The sequence below is a fragment of the Loxodonta africana genome, chromosome 18 (assembly GCF_030014295.1).
Source record: "Loxodonta africana isolate mLoxAfr1 chromosome 18, mLoxAfr1.hap2, whole genome shotgun sequence".
Taxonomy (NCBI): Eukaryota; Metazoa; Chordata; class Mammalia; order Proboscidea; family Elephantidae; genus Loxodonta; species Loxodonta africana.
In genome coordinates this window covers 51,598,499-51,622,547 of record NC_087359.1, presented here as the reverse complement: position 1 = coordinate 51,622,547, position 24,049 = coordinate 51,598,499, and the positions used below count along the sequence as shown (strand labels likewise).

Sequence of the window (24,049 nt, the reverse complement as noted above, 5' to 3'; positions counted from 1 at the left end):
AGCAGTCAGCTTTCTCTCCAGAAGCCTACACTTTTTCTCTTATATTTGACAAGTCAGCTATCATGTGGCTTTCTTCTGCTCCTTTTACATTAAGAATGACTCTCTTGTTCTTCACCCACTTGACTTTAAAATCCTTATCATCACCCTGCCATCCAACCATTCCTCTGTGTTCTCAGTGAGCCCTACACCTTAGTAAGCAGAAGTCTTCCAGTGTTGCTTCAGGCCTGTGTCTCAATCTCTTTGTTGCTAAATACCTTTTCTTTCCTCCCACTGACAGCGCAGTCCCTTTCTCCTAGTTTATCCTTCAACAAACATGATCACTTCCTACTTTTGCTGTTTATACAGAGATTTTTGGTCTTGCAGTGGATTGTCTTGAATCCATCTGTGGCTCAAGTCAGAGGCTTTTTCCTCCTCTGCCAGCAATCTGTCCCTGAGTACTTTTCTCTAACCCCCAATCCTAGGTTACCCACTGCCAACCGGTACTCCAGGTTGGCAGGACAGTAGTGGCTATATATATATATATACACACACACACACATATACCTATGAATACATACTTGGGCAAAGGAAGCTGTAACTATGGCTGTGTGTTAAGAGACTGTTTTGGAAACCCCAAATATTTTTCATCACATTAGGTGTGGGTCCTGTCTCCCTAGAGATTTAATTCCATTCACCCTTGGATATATTCCTGGAGAAACATTTACACAGTAATATGTGCTGCACCACTTAAAATTGTTAATTGGAGATTGAATTACTTGTCAGCTTTTAAAAATGTAGTTCTCTCAGGTCAGGAAGGGAGGGTGTTGGCAGTGCTGAGTAGATGAGCTATCGCATTTTTTTCTCTCCTTCCCCTTTTCTCTCCCACTCCCTTTTCCTCTGTCTCATCCTTCCTCTTTTCTTTTGTCCCTATTTTACCACTTTTTCCCTTCTCCCACTTACTCTTTCTAATAGCTATCTCTCTGCCTTAGCCATGCCCTTATCAACAACCTGGCAGATCCCAGAGTGACTTTAATATCTAGAATCATAGATGAAGTCCAGTGATGACAATTGCTCAGTAAATTTACAAAACCCCTCCTCAGGTCCTCTTGAGAATGGGAATATACTAATGAGGAGAATTACAGAGCGGGCTTAGCTTTGTGTAGCCTGATTCTTAGATGTAGGAAAAATTTTATACTCCCTACTACTTTTTTTTTTTACGACTTTAAATAGAAAATGCCCTGATCCACCAAAGGTTGTTTAAAGGGGAAAAGATTGGATAAGGTAAGGGGGAAATAAGCAGTGGTCATTTTCCTTTTTTTGTTCCATCCGTATGCATCCTTATTTTTCACATCTTTAGCACATGACTGCAAATTTTGCCCATAAGTCTGAGTCCCCAACATAATGCTTGTATCAGGACAAAAGCAATTTTTAAAAGTTGAGCTAGGTAGCATCTCTGAAACTTGGAAATCTCAATGCCTGTGCTGACAAATAGCTTGACAGGTAAATACTACACTCATTCAGTATTACATAGTGATTTCATTTGCACAAAACCTTACAATGCTCTGCCACTTCAGTCAAACGTCTGGAGCACTGGGGAAAGGAAGAACGTGTTTATCTTGATCTCCAAAAAGGGATTTAAGGGAGAGAGCAGGCGGTATATTAGACTGTTTTCATTGCCTGTCAGCTGTGGTAAACCTGAGCTGTCTGCAGTGTCTCTAGATAAGCAGCAACAGCAGCAGAGGCCTTAGCATGTAAAACTGCTTTCATTTGTCCTTCTTATGTATCTCAAAATGCTGAAGGCTGCGCAGCACCTTTGGTGGAGCCTTTAACGATTGTGTCTCTGCTAATCACTGGCCTTTATGTAAAAAAAAAAAAGTGATGCCCCTTAATTCTCAGGTCTGCCAGCTGCAATGAATGAAATGCTGGATGAGGCTTAAATTTATATTAAGAGCGGATGAAGATCCTCTTAGATTCAGCCCTTATTCCTTTCTGTTGGTGTGGGCACTGTGGAGAAGACCCCGAGATGGTGCTCGTTCCTAGTGTTTCATGGTGCTGCTTTTCTACCAAGGCTTGGAGGGCAGCAAAGTGGGGCCTCAGCAGAGTCATATCTGTTTGAATGGCTCCTGTGTTTAAATGGTTATTGATGCTTGTTGGTCAGATACTTACAAGTTTATATCATACAGTAGAAAATGCAAAAGGAATAATTTGGAAAGTGGAACATGGCAAACAGCTTGACTAATAAATGCTTATGTCAAAGTTTAAAAGATTGATGAATGAACCTCACCTTCTTCAGGAAAATACTATGTTGATGAGGGTTGTTTACCCCAGATTTTTCCGAGGAAGGTTGATAGGTCAACATACTGAAGAATGAAACAGTGGTTCTGTGTATGTGCGCTCTTTTCTTTGCCTTCCTAGATGCTGATCGAGGTTTGTGTAACTGTTCCAGCATGCTCATTTCAGAGTTAGGCGGAATGGATTTTGTCCCAGCCTAGATTCTGCTTCCTTGGTTGGAGCTTTTGTTGTGAAGTATTCTAAAATCATTAAAACGACTTGAGTCAGCAATGACCCCTATAAATCAGGAGCTATTGTGTGCACCCTCATTCTACTGGTGCGTGTTCCAAACATACAGTCATTTCGGATGAACTGGAGAGTGCTGGCTTTCTCTTCACTGACTGTTAAGTCGCTATGATTGTTAGCATTTGTTTGTGGTCTGTGGAGCAGGTTTCATTTCTATACCCCCCCCCCGCCCCCTTAAAGCTGTTCAGAGAGAGCTATTTGAATACTTTCTGGGTCTCTCCTATAATTTTTCTCTTTAATTCTCAAATCGAGTGAATCTTCTCACATGACAAACACTTTTTTAGTCCAGAAATCATGTTCTTGGTTGTGTTAAGCCCTGGTTAGGTTTTTGTTTGAACCTAGAGAAGAAATACAGAAATACTGTTGCCTTTTCAGAACAATGCCAAAGCATCAGAGCCCACAGTTTCAGCTAGCAAGGGGAAGACATGCTAAGTTGAACTCTTGCTCCTTCAAAGCCTGGCTCCTATTAGTTTGTAAAAATATAGGGTGGAATGGGCAAGTGGTAGAGTAGCCTGGCTCTGGATGCTGTCTTTCTCCTTGAAATGAGGAGGAAAGACTTCTGAGGAAGGTGTATTTTAACAGCAAAGCAGCTCTTGGTCTGCCTGGGTCCCTTACTTTTCATGAGATTGGTCCTTCATCGGTCCGTTTTGGAGATGTGTAAGATCTTAAATCGTTGGATATTATCAAGTACTGGAGTCAGTCTTTCATAGGATAGAAAACAGTGTTTCTGAGTAGAAAATGGCTCCAGCTATCTCCTCTTGGCAGCAGGGAGTACTTGGCTCCTGACATAGATTGTGAACATTAGATATTCAGGGTCAGCGCAGTGTCTCCTTTTTATTCCTTTTCCCACTTTCCAATTTTATTTTAATAATTAAAAATACTGCTGGTCACACTGAACGACTTCTAGTAGAGAGGCAGTCTGTCCCAAAAGGACCAGCTGTGGGCCATCGGGTTTATGACATCCATAAAACCGGAGTCAGATCAGAGCATGGCCTACCTGAGTGACAGGGTTTCTGCCTCCACCAGGGTCCCCCATCAACTGAATGCTTTGGATATTTGTTTTGCTTTCGTTTTTTTGTTTTGTTTTGTTTCATGATGCATGTAGGAGTGTGCACGTGTGCACACATTTAAAGATATAAATGAAACAGGTATGTAATGCCCTCTGCCTGTTAGAAAGACTAAAGCTATAAAAATAACAAACGGCGTGTATTTGCTAGAATGTCAAAGTTATGAGTTTATTTTGTAATGATGTGCTCCTGCCTTCATGAGGTAAACTGGCCGTGGCGGAGGTGTTATTAGTAATATGGACTCAGTGGAGCAGAAAGCCAAGTGACCGAGAGATCAGTGTATCAGTCAGGGAGAGGGCAAATGGAAAGAGACAGCAGGAGAATGAGAAAAGAGCCGCAGTGCCTGGGCTGAGATTAAAGACGGACTGAAAGGAAGATGGGAGCCCAGTGGTCAGATATGGCTGTCTCCCCTGTTCCCAGGACGCCTTCAAAGGAGCTGCCAGCATGTTGCTCAGCTTGGGGCTGCCTATAAAGGCTTGTTCCCTGCACTTCTTATCAAGGAAAGCAGTAATCTGCAATTTTGCTTTCCATATTCATTTGAGGAAAGCCCCTTTGTCCTTCCTAGCTGAAGTTAAATGGAACCAAGACCAGCTGGGTCACACTGGGGTTATCACTCTGGTCACCAACTTTCTCAGCCTTTGAATGTGGGAGCTGACCTACATGCAGGGAACCTATCAAGGTTCCTGACAAAAAGGGGCAAAATAGTAATACCCAGGTAGAATTTACTGGTCTTTAGTTTATTAGGTTCTTCCCAGAGACTGGAAATGAATAAAAGTTAGCAAGAGGAAAAAATTTCCTGTTGTTGATTTTTTTGAAAAGGAAGAAGGGAGAGGGAAAAGAAGAGGTAAAATACAGTAAATACTCTGCAACTGTTCAGAGCTCTCCAGGGCTACCCTAGATGACTGGCAATTACTACACACTCAGCAGTTTGCAATAGTCAGTGAGTAGGCTGCCCAGCTTCCATCTGCTGGGTCAGAAAACCTCCCTCCATGAAAGAAATTATTAACCAACCTTCAAGGGGAAAAGAAACCCTATCATTTCCAAGTCCAAGAATATTCTTTCTTTTTTCTTCTTTAAAGAAAACTTTGTAGTTTCCAATTGCAGGTGTCTTCCAACCTTAACAAGGGTTAAACTCCTCCAGGGATACACAGGGGACTGAGTCCCTGAATTCCCTCAAGGCTTGGGAGGGAAGAAGGGAGGGGAAGCGGGCTTGCGTATAAATCACAGCCATGCACCCAGCACACAAAGAGGACTTTAGACTCAGAGGTTCATGTATGTATTATGACTTGCTTCAGGGTTTTGCCAGCCTTAGGGCCTGTGTGTAGGGACCAGCTTTTAAAATCAAATTTAAGGGGGAAAAAAATCCTTAAATGAAGAACTCAACCCCACAGCATTTTTTTAGCCAAGACTTGTCACTAAAGATTGTTAAAAGACAGACAGGCTTATTTCCTATTGTTAAAAGACAGACAGGCTAATTTCCTATTGTTAAAAGACAGACAGGCTTATTTCCTTTGGTGTGCGTGTATGCACAGTAACTCTGCAAGGCCTGCAGATGAAGAGGTAGCCTGTGTCTCAGGGCTCTAACCTCACCCACCACTGCAGTTTCAGCTCAGAGCGGAAATATGCTACGGGTAGTTGTGGCAACTGGTAGAGAGAGGGGCATGCTGGTTTTTAAAAAGCAGTTGTACATGGGATTGTTAAAACCCTTGTTTGTTTTCTGAGTGTTTTTTTTAGGATAAAGGTCCGGATTGTTTCTCGAAAACATCCAGAGAGGCTGAAACCTCTGTCTTGTGGAGGAAAGAACCCATGTGAGTATAAATTAGGAAATAAGCTTCGTAGAGACAAATGTCCTTTCTGTTGCTCGTTTCTCCAGGTCCTTGGGCGGGAAGTGTACACCTCCAATAACCAGCTTGGGGGCATCCAGATCATGCACAACAATGGGGTGACACACAGCACCGTGTGTGATGACTTCGAAGGGGTTTTCACTGTCCTGCATTGGCTGTCTTACATGCCTAAGGTAAGCACTGCCTATCTGGGACGGACGGAGCCCACAGAACTGGTCATTTCCCACCACAGCTCACTACCTCCGTGTTGAAGGTCTCATCTTCATGGCAGAAGATTTTTTTTTAATGAATTATTTCTCTGAAGGCTGTGTATTTCTTTTTCTGAAGGCCATCTTTTGCCTTCTCTTTTTAAAATGCCTTTGGATTTCATCAGTTAGCCTCTTTCTGATGTTCTCCAGCCATGTAAGCCTTCATGGCCTACCTGGGCTCAGTTCCCAGGCTAGTAAGGTTTTCTCCCAGTATGGGTTTTCTCTTTTGTAGTAGCAGCCATGCATCCCGCCCCCCTTCCCCGTGCCCGCACCCCCCCCCCCCCCCCCCCCGCCCCAGGGAGCTTCCCAGAAAACATGAACACACTGAAACCAAGAGTCAAAATGTACCACTTTGTGCCAGGGGCCTGAGTGAGACTTGAGACCTGTACATGCTCCTCAGGGCTTGGCAAACAATTGGAACTATTGGATATAATTCTACCTATAGGCCCTGCCCTTGTTGTGGAAAATGAAACTATTGTTGCTGAGTTGTTGTTCACTGATCACTGTGCTCTTTCCCTCCCAATCTCTTTTTAGAGTGTATACAGTTCAGTTCCCCTCCTGAACTCCAAGGATCCTATAGATAGAATCATCGAGTTTGTTCCCACAAAGGCCCCGTATGATCCCCGATGGATGCTAGCAGGCCGTCCTCACCCAAGTACGTATACGTTTGAGGTGCCTCTGGTTCCCTGGCCCTTGAGCTTTTAGTCTTATCTATCAGTGTCCAATTCCTGCACAATAGCATGTGACAAAGAAAACAGAATTACAGAGTACCTAGAAATGAGAAAAATCTGAAAAACGACTGTGAAGAAAAAGGTGGGAAATCCATCATGAGCAAATGAAAAGTAAATGATACGAGATTTATGAATAAGCCACTGAGTCACAAGCAGTGTAGTCACTTTCACGTCTTCTGTTTATTTTTATTAAAGCACTTATCATGTAATGAGTTCAAAGCTTTAAAACCATTCAGTGTAAACCACAAAATCACAGAAATTATAGAACTAGAGTCTTCGACCATATAGTTCCTATAAGCAAATGGAGATTAATCAGGTTCATTTTAGAAAAGGTCTTTGAGACCCTTAAATGTGGAGTATGACTAAACCTTCTCAAGAAGCTACTGCTGTGTACCCACCTGCATGTGCTGTTGTTTCCTTATGCTATTGGTGTTTGTTTTAGTTATTAATGTTAAGATTATTCATGAAGAAATTGTCCAGAACCTTAAATTGTATAAATACATACGGAGAGAACAAACCCTCCTTCCAGGTTCATTTAATACATATCTCTGTCTTGAGGCTGATTATACCTAGCTTAAAAAAACAAAAAAAGTTACCTTCGCATAAGGCAAATGTATATTCTCACCAGCCTATTTGGCTATCTTACCAAAACTTACATGGAGGTTCTTTTGTGAAGCCTCAAATCCCCCTGGTACATTTTGAATCTATTTCTTCAGGTTGTGTAAGGAAGTACCTTTCATTTTTTTTTGCATGTTTGTTACAACTATTTCAAAGAAAAGCTATGTGTAAAAGAATGCAGAAGATGTTATTTCAATGTTATTGAAGAGTGATTATGATTTTGTCAAAAGAGGAAGAGGTCTTCATAAGAAAGTCTTAGTAAACTTTTGTGGGTATCCAGTCTAAGCCTGGTGGGACTGTAAAGCACTCTGTATACATTACCTTATTCAACCTTCACTACCACTCAGAGTAAATAGATAACGTTATTTTACAAGCTCAGAGAAGTTAAGTGATTTGTGCAAGGTGACACAGCTGTTACTTAGGATCTGGGGCTTAATCTGAAGCCTACTATAAATATTGTAGAAAAATCACAAGAGAAATGTTAATTTTAATTTTTACCTATTGTCCTTAGTGCCTTTTCTTGCTAGTCATAATAAAACTAAACAGTTTTTCTTAGATAGCCAGAAAAATCATCACAGTAACCTCTCCTGTTTGTACCATGATTGTAATAGGAACTGTGAGTCTTAGATACCTGTCAGTCTTAAAACCCAGGACTTCTAAGAGTGAAGTGGGTCTCTTTACTTCTGTAATTCAGAACGAGATTCAGTGAGTGCTTTCCTGGGAAGGATAGGGAGCCATCTTAGCTGGCATCTAAGCTCTCTGTATGAAATGAATATGGCCTGCACTTTGGGGACTGCAAAGGCCAGCTGTAGTAGCCATAGCCCACCAATGATGCCCCCCCAATCAACATATAAGGCAGGAAGGTTTTTAAAGGACAGATATTTCCATTTTGAAATGAATTCTGTAGTTCTAAATCATTGTTATTGAAGTGAGAATCATAGTGATCCCAGCAAATAAATTTTTAGTGTTTTGATGACTTAGAGGTTTGGTTTAGAACTTCTTTCAGGGGGTGGACAGATGTGTGTGGTTGGGCATTATCCTGGATGTTATTAGTGAGACCCAGAAAATAAAATGAAATTTGTGATAAACTTAAGTTTTCTGTTTTTTGGATAATATTTTTTCATTGACTCCCTGGTAATTCATCCTGCTGTCTATGTGCAGCTAACACTCGCTCCCAAATCGAGTGACTTCAGTTTTAATTTAGTGGAAGGCGTTAAGGAAAGCAGATGATTCCCTGTGATAAGTTAAAGCAGATATCTTCTAGGTGAAAAGTTAAAGTCATTTATTAGAGGAGATAGTGCTGTGATATTCTTCAAACTGACGCCCAACACGAGACCAGAATCTAAACGATCAGCTTTGGGCTCACGATAGAGAGATAATTTTGAAATGGATGATCACATTTTACACTGGGGCCATAGAGGCAAGGAATGTAGAACACAGTAATTACAAGTTTAGTCTTGATAAAACACTCTTCATCCCGTTTAAGTCAGCAGAGGTTAGCTTGCTCGGATCTCCACTTTTAATTGGTTTTGGACTTGGGTTTTTAAGGGGCGGATGGCCATGTTCAAATTAGAAGAATCGGTGAGAAACCTGAGCTGAGAGGGCAAGGTAGGAAAACAGTTATTTGCAGAAGCTTTTATGGGGCCTTGGTCAAACACAGATACCTGTGGAACAAAAGTTTTTTTCTTAGACTAAGATGTTGAAACTTCTGTGTCTTAGTGAAGGAAATTCTGTGTGCAAGGGAGGTTAATGCCATTAACTGTGTGCATCTGAACTATTTTCTTTTTTACTGTCTGTCAAGAATATGTCAGCTGTAAATAAAGAGGATATATCCTGTTGCTTTCCAGCAGAGAAGCCGACTCCTTCTCTTTTCCCCAAATTCGGGTCCTCGTCTGATCGTTAATACTTATTGTTTGACTATCTTCATCTTTCCATTAAAAGAAAATCAGTGGAATCAAACAGAAAATTGTAAGCTAAGTTTTAAAACAGCAATAGGCATTTTGAAAACATCTTTAATGACTTGGCTGCCTTTTGACAAATGTTTGCCATATCTTGAAAAAAACAAGTTATTTATTTAAAAGCATGCAAACTCCCTCTGGTAGCTGAACCCCATCGTTTAACAATAAATGATGCCTTTGCTGATAAATGATTCTTTCTATGCAGACTAGCAAATGAAATAGGAGATGATGTCTGAAGGCAGACAAACATCCAGCTGCCTAACGCTTCCATCTATTATAGCATGGTTAACAAAACAACAGCAGAACCCCCAAAGTAACCCCCCAAATCCAACCTTAAATTTGTCAGTTCCAGTGCATTTTCAACAGATTGTCTTTAGCCTTTGTTTTCTTTTTTTTTTCCTTCTGTAGCCCAAAAAGGCCAGTGGTTGAGTGGATTTTTTGACTATGGATCTTTCTCAGAGATTATGCAACCCTGGGCACAGACTGTGGTGGTTGGCAGAGCTAGGTAAGACCTCTTTTGTTTTGCAAGTTCTTTTTCTTCCCAACTAAAAATAAGAAAGGCAAGGCCCATGGCTATATAAATTCTTACCAGTAATGCTCTCTTTATCTAAACTTTCTAATGCTGTTCGACTATAGCCAATCCCAGTTATACAAGGGCACTGGTTCCTAGTAGTCATTTAGTAACATGTTTACTCTGAAGGCTGATTTGGACATTTCCTTTTCATAATGCGGAAAGAAAAGCTCTTTGGAAGCTGTAAAGTCCAAGTACAATAGCCATAAGCCATCAATGACTCCCCCTCTCCCAAAGAGCATTTTCTTTGAGGAGTAGGTAGCACATGAATCAGAGACTCATCTGCTTCTCTTTGTAACCTGAAAGAAATCCCTTCATGGCATCCAGATTATTTAAGTGACACGGCAAATGTACTAGACTGGCTTATAATCAGATTTGAATTGCCTCCCCACCCCCCAAAATTTTGTGATTATTTAAGTGACACAGCAAATGTACTAGACTGGCTTATAATCAGATTTGAATTGCCTTACCCCTCCCCTCCCCCCACTGAAAAAAAAAAAGTTTACCTGAAAGAAGAGTAAGTAAAATAAGCTAGAATAGGTTGCTGGGGTACCCGTATTTTTCAAGTGAGAAATTGAAGTTTCTATTACATTTTAATACCCACTCTAAGAAGTGCTTCACTCAACAGCAGGCGCTGCACAAAATAATCTGTAGCACTTGCTATAACAAGCACCTGCCAAGGCTGATCTTAATCTAGTTCTGCACTGCGGAGACATGCTGCCCCAGGGACCTGCATCTGGAGCTCACCTTCCTCTCGGGGGCAATCAGTTTTCCTTATCTTGGTGAAAAGTGGCACCTGCTCAAGATTCTCAAACATGCCACGTTGGGTTGAGATTTAGATTCTAGCCTTGGAAATAATTCTAGGCTTTGTGGTTCCCTCAGAACAGCAGGTCAGCACACCTCATGCTGCCAGTGACAAGGAGCCATCAGATGGCAAATCCCACAGACAGGAGCTTCCACTGTGACTCTGAATAGGAGTCAGGCCTGGATCCAGTTTAGGCTGAAGCTCATGGGGAGCAGCTACCTGATTTCTTTTGGGTCTCAGCTCTTCTGCCTCACCACAGGCTTCTGGGTCCCAAGGAGGGCAGCTTTTTGTGCCTGGTAAAATATATACACTGGGGAGGTCAGGGTGGGGCACACGAGAGAGAGGGCCCTCCTACCGGTGAATCAGTTTGTTGTAAAGAATCCTCACATTACACTAATACTAACTTTTTTGAGGATTTGTCTCTTACCTATTCTATTTCAGTTTTCCTGTCTACAAAAAAATGACAAATTTTAAGCCTCAGAAAGCCAAACATTTGTTAAGGTGTTTAAGATCCTCCCATGAGAAACAAGAGAATAATGCTTTCCACTGCTGATTGGAAGAATAGGGATTACAGTATTCTGCAACCAAGATCAGTCAAGCTTGGCTTTGGTTAGCTCTGCCATTGTTTATAACGACACTCACTACGACTTTTTCTTTCCATCTGATGAGTTCTGGGCTTCTTACTCCAAACACATACACATGCTCACAAGTATATAAAACACACATGGAGCTAGCTTCTTTCAAAAGCAATGGCATTTCAAAAAATAAATATAAATGTATTCTTCTGGGATTGTTACTATAAGTGCTGCCAAAACTCATCCTTGGTATGTATGTTTGGAATATGTGTGCTATTGGCTGTAAATTGTCTTTTATTATTCCATGGCACCTTGTCCAGGGACACACTATAAAACAAGATGTAGCATCTTCATGTGCTAGCCTGATAAAATTTATATGAAGTATAATAGAAAACAGAAGTTGTTCTGAGCTGTTTTCAAGTTCAATAAATAACTGTAATACTCGGATAAAGATGTTCTTTATTAGGTCACATGGGCCCTAATATATAAGTTACCGATTTAGGGTGGCTTTTGCAATTACAAGTTTCCAGTTGGATTGTTAATCATTGTGAACAGAAATATTTCTGAACCCTCCTGTGTACCTCCTGCTCGTTGTCTGGTTGTCTAGAGGGCTTTTGATTCTGATTCAGTGCAGGCAAGTGACGTGGGGGTGGGTGGTCCCCACTCAGGCCCCGTCAAGTCTCTTGTGGTGACTAGAATCCATTTCCAGTAGCAAATGTAACAACCAAAGACCATCCTTCATTGAAAAGTTCGTTATGGAGATGCTGTGTGGAATGAGAGACTGTAACACATCCCAGTCCTTACCCCAAGGAATGAGGCTGAGAAAGTTAAGACTGAATCACGTTTTCAAGAGTAAGAGCTCTCCCTATACCTTGCAGCTTGCTTTCTCTTGCGATTGCTTGCGTTTGCACTCCCTCCTTCTCTATACTTTCACTCAACATCTTATCTGGAACCATGTTATTAGTACTCCATAGAAAACCACATCTCTATTCCAGCAAGGCCAAAACTCATTAAAACAGTTAATGAACATCTCCAAGTTCCTACTACCTTTTCAGACCATTTCCCGCCTTCTCCAGCAAAGAGATGCTCTAGAGTGAACTGAGAAATTTCCTTTGGCAGCCAAAGAAATTGGTGTATGTGCTGGGCTGTTGAGTTTAAATGGAATTGATTCTGCGAGTGGTTTCCCATCATATTTACAGAGTACCAGATCCATAGAGCACCAAATCCTCCCTCTCTCCTTCCCTTTCTCTCTCTTCCAGATTTTTAGTAGGACATTTTTGAGAACCAAGTTGGAAGGATGTCATGGAATTAAGATGATCTAGAGGCTTTGAACTCCTGAACAGTTTTTTAAGTTAATGTAGCTTTAAGATTAAATATATATTTATGATATTGATCACCTGTTTCACCAATATTAAGTACTACTGGAAAATTTTCCCTGTGCCTTTGTTCTTTTCTAATGAAAAAGAAAGCTAAGGGCTAGCTTAACCACCTCCCTACCCTTGGCACATATTTTTCATCATCCCATAACACAGTACATACTCCCCCATCCACAGTGGTACAACCTGCTGTATTTCACTCACGTCTTATCTGGAACTATATTGTTAGTACTCCATAGAAAACCACATCTCTATTCCAGCAAGGGCAAAACTCATTAAAACAGTTACCAAACTTCTACAGGTTCCTCCCTTTTCAGACCGTTACTCTCTTTCTCCGGCAAAGAGATGCTCTAGGGTGAACTGAGAAATTTCCTTTGGCAGCCAAAGAGATTGGGGTGTTGTGCTAGGTGTTGAGTTTAAATGATAATCTTGTGATGTGGAGTTTAGAAACGGATTGGTTCTTCAAGTGGTTTCCCACTGTATTTACAGAATCCTAAATCCACGGAGTCCCACTTTTAACCCCTAGAAAAGTCAAATTCCCCTTGCTTTCTGTATTTGTTTCAAGTTTCTTTTCCCAATGTTTTGATGAGTAACTGGAAAATAAATGATTAGCTGTAATGTTGGCATACATGGGGTCCTTATGTGCCTCGTCTTTTCTCAGGCTAGGAGGAATACCTGTGGGAGTAGTTGCTGTTGAAACCCGAACAGTTGAGCTAAGTATCCCAGCTGATCCTGCAAACCTGGATTCCGAAGCCAAGGTAGGTCACCTTGAGCATACTGTGCGCCTGTGCTCGCAGCTGTGCTTCCCTTCTGCAGAGCTTATATATATATATACCGGGAGCATTGCAAGCCAATAATTTTAGAGGGAAGGGCAGTTGGCAGCCTCGAATGATTTCAGACCATGATATGCTCACTTTTGTGATGACACGTGAGGTTGCCATGAGTTGGAATCGACTCAATGGCAACTTTTTTTTTTGAAAGATGGATTGCAATCTGAGTTCTGCCTGTAAAAAAACTTTGACAGTGGCCTACTAGATGTTAGACAGCAGTCTACTCACGTTGGGAAGGTAGTTTCATAGAAAGACAGCTGAGGCAATGCCAAGGGTTTTTTGGACCCAGATTCTGGGAGCACACATACGGAAGAGCTACAGCTAGAATTAATAATGAAGTCCGCCCTAACTCTAAGTACAAACCATAGCCATCTTTTTTTTAAAGGGTGGATTAGGTTTTTACATCCTGACAAAAGAGCCAGATAATGTCGGGGTAGGAGAGGATTAGAGAGGGAGCTCTGCAGCAGTGTCACATCAAGTGGCTGTTGGTTAACCGCAGTGTAGAGAAAACTGTCCAAAGCACAGACATAAAAAGACTTTGGGAAAAAGAACACACTTGGAGACTGCACGACTGGCTTGCTTTGAGTAGTGTAATTGAGTCATTTGGGAAGCCTAGAATGAGGGCTTCTAGGACTGCATTCTTCCACTATAATCAGTAAGGTTTCCCCCTTTTAACTAAAGAATGGAGATGTGATCCAGGATCCTTTCTTTTTAAACTTCACAGACAATCTTCATGAATGGCGGTTTTTATTTGTTGGGTTTGGTTTTGAATTTTTAATCGATAAAACCTTGTTCGCCCTGGAGAGATTCCCCCTCGAACTATGTTGTTAATTGTGTCTTCCTCTGACTTTCTCCAATAGATAATCCAGCAGGCCGGCCAGGTTTGGTTCCCAGACTCTGCATTTAAGACTTACCAGGCTATCAAAGACTTCAACCGTGAAGGGCTGCCTCTGATGGTCTTTGCCAACTGGAGAGGCTTCTCTGGTGGGATGAAAGGTGATTGACCAGCTCTGTGCTAGATAGGCCTCACTGATTTCAGGGCAACTTTGTGGCAGAGGGTGAGGGAGGCACAGGGACTTAGACTTGGGCAGCGCCTACAAGTGTCCTGACAACCCATCACCCTAGGCTTCTTAGAGATCTTCTTAGATGTTATGCTCCCTTTGAGATATCTTCTGAGTTGCCACTTGAATGGGAAAGTTCAGTGTTTTACAGTTCCATACAATCTGCTGTGTTATCTAGGCCGGCTACTGTTGTAGATTTAGCTTTCATGGGTGGATGATGGACCATTCTGATGATACTAGGGATATATGATTGTTCTTGTTGCTGTCTCTTTTCTGGGCATACTATTTGTTGATATTATTCTTTAACATTCTGTAATGACCAAGACAGCTACTGAAAATTAGCATTAAGGGGAAAAAATGAACAAATGCTGCACTAGAGGCCGTTCTTAGTGGTAGTTTATGGTGTGTTCTATTATTATCCAACAACAGCCCTGGGCTTGTGGCTCCAGCATATTAGACCATTATTTTAAAGGCCCTGCTCTGTGCTGTGGGAATTACTTAGTGATTAGGCAGCCAGTATCACCGTTTACTGAGAATCCTCCATGTGCAGAGCCACTGTGGACAATACAGGGAGAGCCAAAGGAAGCACACTACCTCTTACCGTAGTGAAGCTCTGTTTCCAGTGGCCAGATTCACAGCCTTGCTGAGGCCAGAGACTGAATCCCAAGAGAGTATTACAGTGTGCAGATGAGTAAACCTCCTTCATCTAGGCAGAACTCCTAATTCTGAAGTAGTAGCATGGATTATGGAACAGAATGGGGAGGTATTGATAACTGCTAGAGTAAAAAAGAGTGATCAGAGAGTGCTGAGGGCATATAAAATGTGATACAATGAACTCTCAATAGAGCATCCAGAAATAGCTTGGGGCAGCAGCTTCTCTATCCTCTGAAAGAGAAAAGGCCTGAGGAAGCTCCTCTTTTATAACTATGTGTAGAAACAGAGACTTATGCCACCAACTTTCCCTTACCCGAATAAGAAGAGCCCTGTATAGCCAGGCCTCCCTGGCAAAATGTAGAAGACTAGTGTGTTTTGTTTTGTTTTTTAAGTTGAAATTTCCCCTTTGCCCATATTTTCTTGGGACAGACTTGGCCTATACGTGCAAGTTAATATTTGCATGTTTTTTTAGACTACCAAGGTGAATTATTTTTTGACGAAGATAATAAATCTATGAAAATGCCGAGAGAAATTGAGAGTACAGGTTAAGCAAGGCAGTCCTACGCATATCTACTGAGTTCCTATGTTCAAGAAACTATGCTAGCCACTTCAGAAAAAATAAAAATAAATCAACAACAGATATTACCTCAAGGAGTTAAGAAAAATGTCTTGGGCAGAATGATAAAACCATAATATATAAAGTATAAAAAAACACTAGGGTGTTCAAAAAAGGATGACACTGTATGGAAGTTTGCAGACTGGTGGAACCCCTCCCATTCATATATATGAGGTTCGTTTAGCATCAGATTGCACTTGATCCCAAATTCCCTAGCTATGCAATCCACATTAAGACCTGGGAAAGAATACAGTGATATTCCTCGTTAGTTATCTCTCTGCTGGGGAGCCATTGACATTACTTAAGGAGCGAGTCAGCCTATTTTATCCTAACTGGAGTTCAAAGTTCAAAATTTCTGATGTGCTGCTTCTGGGAAGAGCTTTAATTCTGCTGTGTATTTTGGCTCAGGCCCAGATTGGCCGCTGGCCCTATGACAACAGGAACAACAATTAAGATTCATTGAGCTCTTTTCCCCAGAAACTATGTTAACCATTTTATATGCATTATCTTACATAATCATTGTAACAAGTACCTCTAAGGGGTAGGTTATATTGTTATTTGAATTTTACATAAATGAAGCTTAGATTAAGTAAATTTCCCAAGATCTCTCAGCTAAGAAATGACAAAGGTGGGACAGGAACCTAGATCTTTCTGACTTTCTGTAGCACAGTTGGCTGATTTTAGAGCCTAGGACTAGAAGCAGATCTGCTAGAATACCCCCAGAATAGAATATCTGGATTCCTTAGGAAGTTTTTCTCTACCTGCCTCCCCCTCTGCTTTGAGATTGTCCTTAGTTATTGTGACAAGTAACTTCCAGAGCTCTGACATGAGTTATTGGCCTGATATAGACCAGGACCAGTCCTGTCTTCTGAATTTTGCATACATAATACAAATACGCTTTGGGAAGGAGAGAGATCAACATGAAAACAGGAGGGGGAGGGCGCCTCCCATAACTTACATACAGGCCAGGATGTTTCCTACATACTATCTCATGTAAAAGGACCTAAGCTGAGAGCCTCTTGTCACTCTCCACATCCCTTGGGGAGGTGTTTGCAGTTTTGGTTTCAGTACTGGCTGGGGATTATGCAGGGAGGGAAAATAAACAATTATGCCATCCCTCAGTGCGCACAAACACACAGCCAGGAGCCGACTGCACTGTGGGTAAAATGACTCCAAAATTGTGTGTAATGAGTAGGAAAAGATTAGAGACAGCTCTTGCTATGCTGAAAATTGACATTAGTGGAGGGGGTGGGGGGAAAAACTCTTTACTAGTCCACCTAGGAGGTCTAATTCAAGCAGTAAAAATATAAATAAATAAATAAAAGCACGTCAAGATGGTATTGGTTCTTTTTTCCAATGAGCTCTATCTGGCCGGAAGGCTATTCAGCATAATGCAAAATTAAATTATAAAAACTGGCTGAATATTTAGATGGAAGAGCTATTTGGAAGCAGTTTATTTAGACGAACCGGCAATGACCCACAACAGGGAGACATCAAGCGTGAAATTTACTAGAAATTAGCACCAGGGTCCCAGCCTCAGCATGAATAGCTTGATAGGATGCAAATCCCAGTGATATTAAGCTGCCTCACTGCTGGTGCTACAGGGTCACTCTCAGTTGGCTTTTCATGTTATACTTATTATTTTTTCCTGGGACAGGCTATAAATAACAATAAAAAAAAATTTATTGAAAACTTTAACTGGAATGAAAGTCTATTTTAAAATCTCTTATTACTTGGATGTTAAAATACAGTGTCAGCCAGCCTTAATGGACTCATAAGAGACATTGTGTGTACACAGCTTATGTATGCCTAATGTTTACCGTCAGCTTCTAGCAGATAATCTAGCCCAAGCCAATAAGATCTGCTCCAATTTCAAGAGTGTGAGGAACCGTGGAAACACCCTGCCACCCTGCTCTCTTGTTTGGTACATGTGGCTGCCACAGTTTAACCATGTTGTGTAACAGTGAAGGCTCCAGGCTGGCTTGGTGCCTGGCTGCTGAGAACAGGCTGGAAAGGCTGTACGTGATCCCCATTCATGCATGTGTGCTTTGCCCAGAATGCTGGAAGGCTCCAAGCTCCTGCCTCTCTGCTAAAGAACCTATCAGTATTTTCCATTCTCAGTTGCATTTCTCAGGGCCTAAGACAGTCAGCATATACATAGCTTTAAAATTTCCTTAACTGATTTTTAGCGTAAACCCTTGGGGATCCCCCTTCCCTGCCACTCATGGCTGTGCTTCTGCTGTCTTACATATGAAATTATTTCAGATAAATGTATGTCAGATTGTTGTCTAGCACTTCAGCCTGACTTTCAGAATGTGTAGTTTGGGGCAGCTGCAATTCAGTATGAGATGCTGTTTATAGGGCTTGTTTATATTTTAATAGCCTTTGCTGCTTTTTGGGTGTTTCGATGGCTGGATTGTGGATCTTTTTGGTGTTCCATGTTTGACAGAGGCATTACTTTCAGTCCCAAGCTTGTCAACTTTAATGAAACTTGATGTCCCTTTTCTACTCCCAGTCCTGGGCCCTGAAGATATTTGTTTGGGGTAAGATCCAGGCCCTTCACAAAGCTGGAGTTGTCATCAGTACGATTTTTGACATTTCTGACCATACAAAAAATCTAGAACTCTTCAGTCATTTGTTCAAGGCTCTTTTCTGACTTTTTACTCAGCCATTGTATTAACCTGTTGCCATCGAGTCGATTCCAACTCATAGCAACCCTATAGGACAGAGTAGAGCTGCCCCATAGAGTTTCTAAGGAGTACCTGGTGGATTCAAACTGCCGACCCTTTGATTAGCAGCCATAGTACTTAACCACTACGCTGCTGGAAAAGATACTACCTCAGCCTCATCCTCTCTTTCCTAGCAGTAAAGATGATGAGTTAAGAATGAGGTAGTCATGGTTTCAGGCGCCATCTAAGTCAATAAGGGCATGATAAAATCTATTAAGAAAATATTCTGCATCCCACTTTGAAGAGTGCCGTCTGGGGTCTTAAACGCTAGCAAGCAGCCATCTAGGATGCATCAATTGGTCTCAACTCACCTGGATCAAAGGAGAATGTTGAACACCAAGGACACAAGGTGATTACGAGCCCAAGAGACAGAAGGGGCCACATGAACCAGAGACTACATCATCCTGAGACCAGAAGAACTAGATGGTACCCGGCTACAACCGATGACTGCCCTGACAGGGGACACAACAGAGAACTCCTGAGGGAGCAGGAGAACGGTGGGGTGCAGACCGCAAATTCTCATAAGACCAGACTTAATGGTCTGACTGAGACTAGAAGGACCCCGGTGATCGTGGCCCCCAGACCTTCTGTTGGCCCAGGACAGGAACCATTCCTGAAGCCAACTTTTCAGACAGGGATTGGACTGGACAATGGGTTGGAGAGGGATGCTGGTGAGGAGTGAGCTCCTTGGATCAGGTGGACACAACTTGAGACTATGTTGGCATCATCTCCTGCCTGGAGGGGAGATGAGAGGGTGGAGGGGGTTAGAAGCTGGCGAAATGGACACGAAAAGAGAGAGTGGAGGGAGAGAGCGGGCTGTCTCATTAGGGGGAGAGTAATTGGGAGTGTGTAGCAAGGTGTATGTGGGTTTTTGTGTGAGAGACTGACTTGATTTGTAAACTTTCACTTAAAGCACAATAAAAATTATTAAAAAAAGAAAAAGAATGAGGTAGTAAAATGTGGACTTTGAAGCCAGAAAGGTCTGGGTTTAAGTCCTATCTCTGCCACTCACTTATTTAACTAGGCCTCGATTTTCTCACCTGTAAATTAGATATAATAATAAGGTGATGTTTGATGATAAAATTATATGTGTATGTGTGTATATTATCATGCTACCTGGTACAGAATAAGCTAACTATAATGATGATGATGAAAAAGAAGAACCAAAGCAATTCCACAAAGATAAAAAATGCACACAAACTCAACCTAAACAAACACAAACTATTTGTATTTTTTTTTTATGAAATAGTTTTTTTAATTAAAAAATGATACATTTTAAATAAAATTCCTCCCTTTTTTTGGAGTTGGATCTGATAATCATAGATATACAGAGAGAGATTTTGATGTAGATACATCTTTAACAAACAAAAATGAAGAGGCTGGAAACTGTCTTCATTTACCTCTGTTTTTTCTTTTTCAGGTGAAATGGCTTTTTGGTGCTGTTTTTTTTTAATTTTCTTCTTTTTATCTGCACCTTCCTCTTCTCCTCTGTGCATGATACTGTCGAGGGCCACTCCTTTCTGTGACTTGTTCTGAGACCGTACTCTTGGCAGCACTGAAAAATGTACTGCTAATTACACAATTATTTTATTATGTAGCACTAGTTGAAATATCCACTAAAGAATTAATTTACTTAAAATAATTTGAACTGAGCAATTATTTTCATAACCACAGAATTAGCGTAAAGCGCTTAAAGTCCTCTACTCCCTGCTCTTCATACAGCAGTTGTGTAATTAGCAATAAATTTTTTTTGGTTTTTGCTTTCTTCCCAAAGGAGTACATGTCTTCTCTCTGGTCATATATACAGAGTATATGACCATACATGGTCACATAGAGCAGGGAGTTTTTCTTGAGGCAATTTGGAATTTCTGAAGTCTTCATAGTGACCAGGTTTGGGGACTAGAGAAAGGCATATGCCTTGCTGTGAAGTATGCTCACTGATGGTTTGTCTTCTCTCTGATCATATATACAGAGTATATGACCATATGTTGTTACATAGAGCAGGGAGTTTTTCTTGAGGCAATTTGGAATTTCTGAAGTCTTCATAGTGACCAGGTTTGGGGACTAGAGAAAGGCATATGCCTTGCTGTGAAGTATGCTCACTGATGGTTTGTATATAGATTCATTTTTACTTTGCAGAAGGTGGCAGTTTAATTTGCCACTAAGTACAGTGAAAGCAATTTCTATTTGGTTTGCTCTTAACTTCCTCAAAAATGTTTCTTTGCTTTGAATTTCCAGAATTGATTTATTCCAAATTGAGATACTCTTTTTGATAGGAAAGTTTGAACTCAGTTGAACCTGTTATTTGGTGTTTAGAAAAGATCCATTGTGGTTCTGCTGAAGTACTCATTAAACATCTGGAAACACTGCCTAAAACTTTAGCCATGTTTGGACTTCACTGAGCTGGGAAATGGGAAGAAGTCCATAAAATATTGGTAAATAAATAACAGACCCTGCTTCCCAAGGACACGCTTTTATGTATGCATCAGAGGTCCCTTTTCTTCAGGCTACTCCTGCCCTTGGGGGGATCACAAAGCGCACACTTTCACAGAATGAAGAGGTAATAGCTCCTGTCTCTATGTGGCTGTGTGATATTTCCAGTAAATACATATACTTTTTATTTTCTCTCATTGATACCTGATAAAATGCAGCTGTTAATTAAGTTGTTTTTCATTGTTATTTCCAACGTGCATGTGTTCATTCATTCATCCAGCAGACCTTTATTGAGCACTAGCTGTGTTCCAGGCACTAGGCAGGACACTGGGGATACAAAGATGAAAGATACAGTTTTTGAAGAATTCATTTCCATTAGCAGCACGTTTTAAGAGCTCATCACATTAAGTATCATGAGAGGAATTGAAAAGAGCTAGAATAGTTCCTCCATCAGAAAACTTAATGTAGTGGGAGAGATCACATATTGACATGAAAAATATTCAACATTTGTAGAGCAAGTGTGAATTAATGTGGTGAAACCTGGATACAGAAATTCAGGGAGGTTATAAAATGGATATGTAATCTGAAGACTTCTTATAGGGAATGAGGGTTGAACACTATAACTTGTGAAAGGCTGTGTACTTCTCTTTTGCTCCCTTGTGCTTTTGAACATCCTCTGGGATGGCAAGCCAGGACCTGGAGTAGCTGGAACCCCCAGACCTGTCACCTCTGGCAATGAGTAGCCTCATCATGGAGGCACAGCGTGCCATACCATTATTGTTCTTCTGTGTGTACCATGATGTTTGGAGGAGCTGCTTTGGAAGGGCAAGTTTCAAGATTTCTAATTGTATCATTCTCTGTAGATATGTACGACCAAGTGCTGAAGTTTGGTGCTTACATTGTGGACGGCTTACGCAAGTGTTCCCAGCCTGTGATGGTTTACATTCCTCCCCAGGCCGAGCTGCGAGGTGGCTCCTGGGTTGTGATTGACCCCACCATCAACCCCCGGCACATGGAGATGTATGCTGACCGAGAAAGCAGGTAGCGCTCCTTCTTTATTTCCATTCATTGCCTCCAGAGACCTTCTCACTATTGGTTTCCTCCTGGAGAACATTATAACCAAAGGAACTTTGAATCTATCCATTCCCAGAGGACTCCAAGGTCAGAAAAATAGGCTTTCTAAATAGTGTCTGCTGGCATAAGAAGGAAACCAGGCTGGAGTCAAGCTTTCTCAGTGTGATCCCTCCACCCCATGTTCTTTTACCATGAAGTTTTCTCTTCCAAGCACCTCCAAACATCGAAGAGGTTCTCCCCGTCTTAACTTGTGTTTGAGATCTTCACTCTCTCTCTCTCTTTTAGGTATGTGGCAGAGGGAGCTTAAAGCAGTTGGAATCAAAGGACTGAATTGTTAGCCTGGAGCTCTAACAAAGTGTTCTTTACCCAGCTCTGCCACTGACTAGCGAGAAACCTTGAGCAGTCACTTACTCTCCCTGGGCTGCTTCTGCATGTTTGTGAAACTAGCTGGGTGATCATTAAGGTGCATCATAGCCCACCAATCTGTGATTTCAAAGCAAAGCTTCTCCCTTCCTAGGAGTCCAGTGTCTCACTCTGGGACTCCAGGAGGCTTGCAGAGCTCAGTGTTTGCAGTACCCAAAGAACCAAAAGGGAGAATCCTGGGCTTGCTGGGAGGTGGTACCTGCAAATACTTAAAACAGATCAAATCCAGTACCCTTTCATAATCTCTTCTCAGGCCTTCAAGTGGATAAACGTCACAGTGTATTTCCTTGACTTTTTCCAGGCCATTTCTTACATCCAACCGTTTTATTAGAGCATTTGCTTCTCTCTTTTCCCAAAAAACGCAGCCTTCCACTCACCCCAAAAGCTGCTTAAGAGAGTGCAGTTGTTTGCTGTCAGTCACTAAGCTTGTGTTCTATACTTAGGAATTTGCTTTTCATGAATCCTAACCTAGCCTTGGGAGTCCCTGCATGGTGCAAATGGTTAACGTGCTCAACTGACAATTGAAACGTTGGAGGCTGGAGTCCACGCAGAGGCGGGAAGAAAGGCCTGTTGAGCTACTTCCAAAAAATCAGAAAACTCTATGGAGCACAGTTCTACTCTGACAAACATGAGGTCACCATGAGTTAGAATTGACTTGACGGGAGCTGGTTAACTGGTGATTAACCTAGCCTTGATCTGATGTTAAATCAGAGATAATTCCTCTGTAGACTTTGGAACCAGACTGGTTTCAAATCCAGCTCTGCCATTTATTAACCCATTGCCCATTGCCGTTGAGTCGATTCCAGCTATTAGGCTTACTTAATTTCTTACCTGTTTCCACATCTGTAAAATGGGGGTAATAATAGTAGCTTATTTTACAGGGTTGTTGTAAGGATTTATATGTAAGCCTTTGGAATAGGGCCACACACATACTAAGCATTAAAAAAAAAATTAGCTACAATTTTTTTTTTTTTTTAAAAGCTTAAAATGTTTAGGGCAAAGTTTCTGGTAGTAGAACATCATTAATATGCACTAGAAGTAAACCCTATACTTTTCACTTTGAGCGTTTTCATAGCAGCAGCCAGAATATTTTACTTACAACTTGGCCCTGCCTACTGTGTCCAATCAGAGTCCTGCCAGCAGACTGACAGCTGTGGTTGTGGCACAGGACTGATCGGCTTTGACCCCTTATTGTACAGTCTAAGTGCTAGAGGTTGTTCCCTGCCACTGTGCCTACATCATCCCCAACCCTTGGAAAATAATGTAATTCCTGTCATCCTTGTCAGCTGTAGGTGGTGGAATCTATATTGATAGAGGAAGACTGGTGTGGTGTGATGGGAATTATTTTAATTGCTTTTTGCCAGGCCTTTCTCATACCTCACATGGGCACGTCTCTGGTGCCTGCTTTTCTCCTTCCAATTACTTTGGTGAACCATGGGTGGGCAAAACCATAATGAATCTATTTACTATTCCACAAATTATAATTGGCTTCATTCTGTTGTCTCCTTCCTTTAAAGTGCCTCTATTTTTGTTTTGTTTCTTTCTGATCCAGGGGATCGGTTCTGGAACCAGAAGGGACAGTAGAAATCAAATTCCGCAAAAAGGATTTGGTGAAAACCATGCGTCGGGTGGACCCCGTCTACATCCGCTTGGCGGAGCGATTGGGTATGTCTGCATGTCCTCCTGGCAGATCAGTGAGCCATTCAGCTGATGTGTAATGAGTGCATTCATAGGCCAGGGGAGGAGGCACTGAAGCATTTGATCAAATTCACGATAATCTTTATTTACTGTCCTCTATATGGCAAAAATACTGGTAGAATGAAATAGTGTGTGTAATAGGAGAGAAAGTGGGCCCTGAAAAAAGCAAAAGTCACTTGATT

General features: G+C 41.5%; 1 protein-coding gene across 12 annotated transcripts in view; it reads left to right on the top strand.

Moving 5' to 3' along the window:
* ACACA (acetyl-CoA carboxylase alpha) overlaps positions 1–24,049 on the top strand; it is a 318,748-nt gene that overhangs the window by 261,044 nt on the left and 33,655 nt on the right. For all 12 annotated transcript variants that reach the window (XM_064271370.1, XM_064271368.1, XM_064271369.1 and 9 more), the window contains 7 exons: positions 5,497–5,640; positions 6,250–6,370; positions 9,431–9,527; positions 13,011–13,107; positions 14,040–14,175; positions 21,536–21,713; positions 23,722–23,834. In XM_064271370.1, coding sequence (XP_064127440.1) covers positions 5,497–5,640; positions 6,250–6,370; positions 9,431–9,527; positions 13,011–13,107; positions 14,040–14,175; positions 21,536–21,713; positions 23,722–23,834 — 886 coding nt within the window. The remainder of the gene's footprint in view (positions 1–5,496; positions 5,641–6,249; positions 6,371–9,430; positions 9,528–13,010; positions 13,108–14,039; positions 14,176–21,535; positions 21,714–23,721; positions 23,835–24,049) is intronic.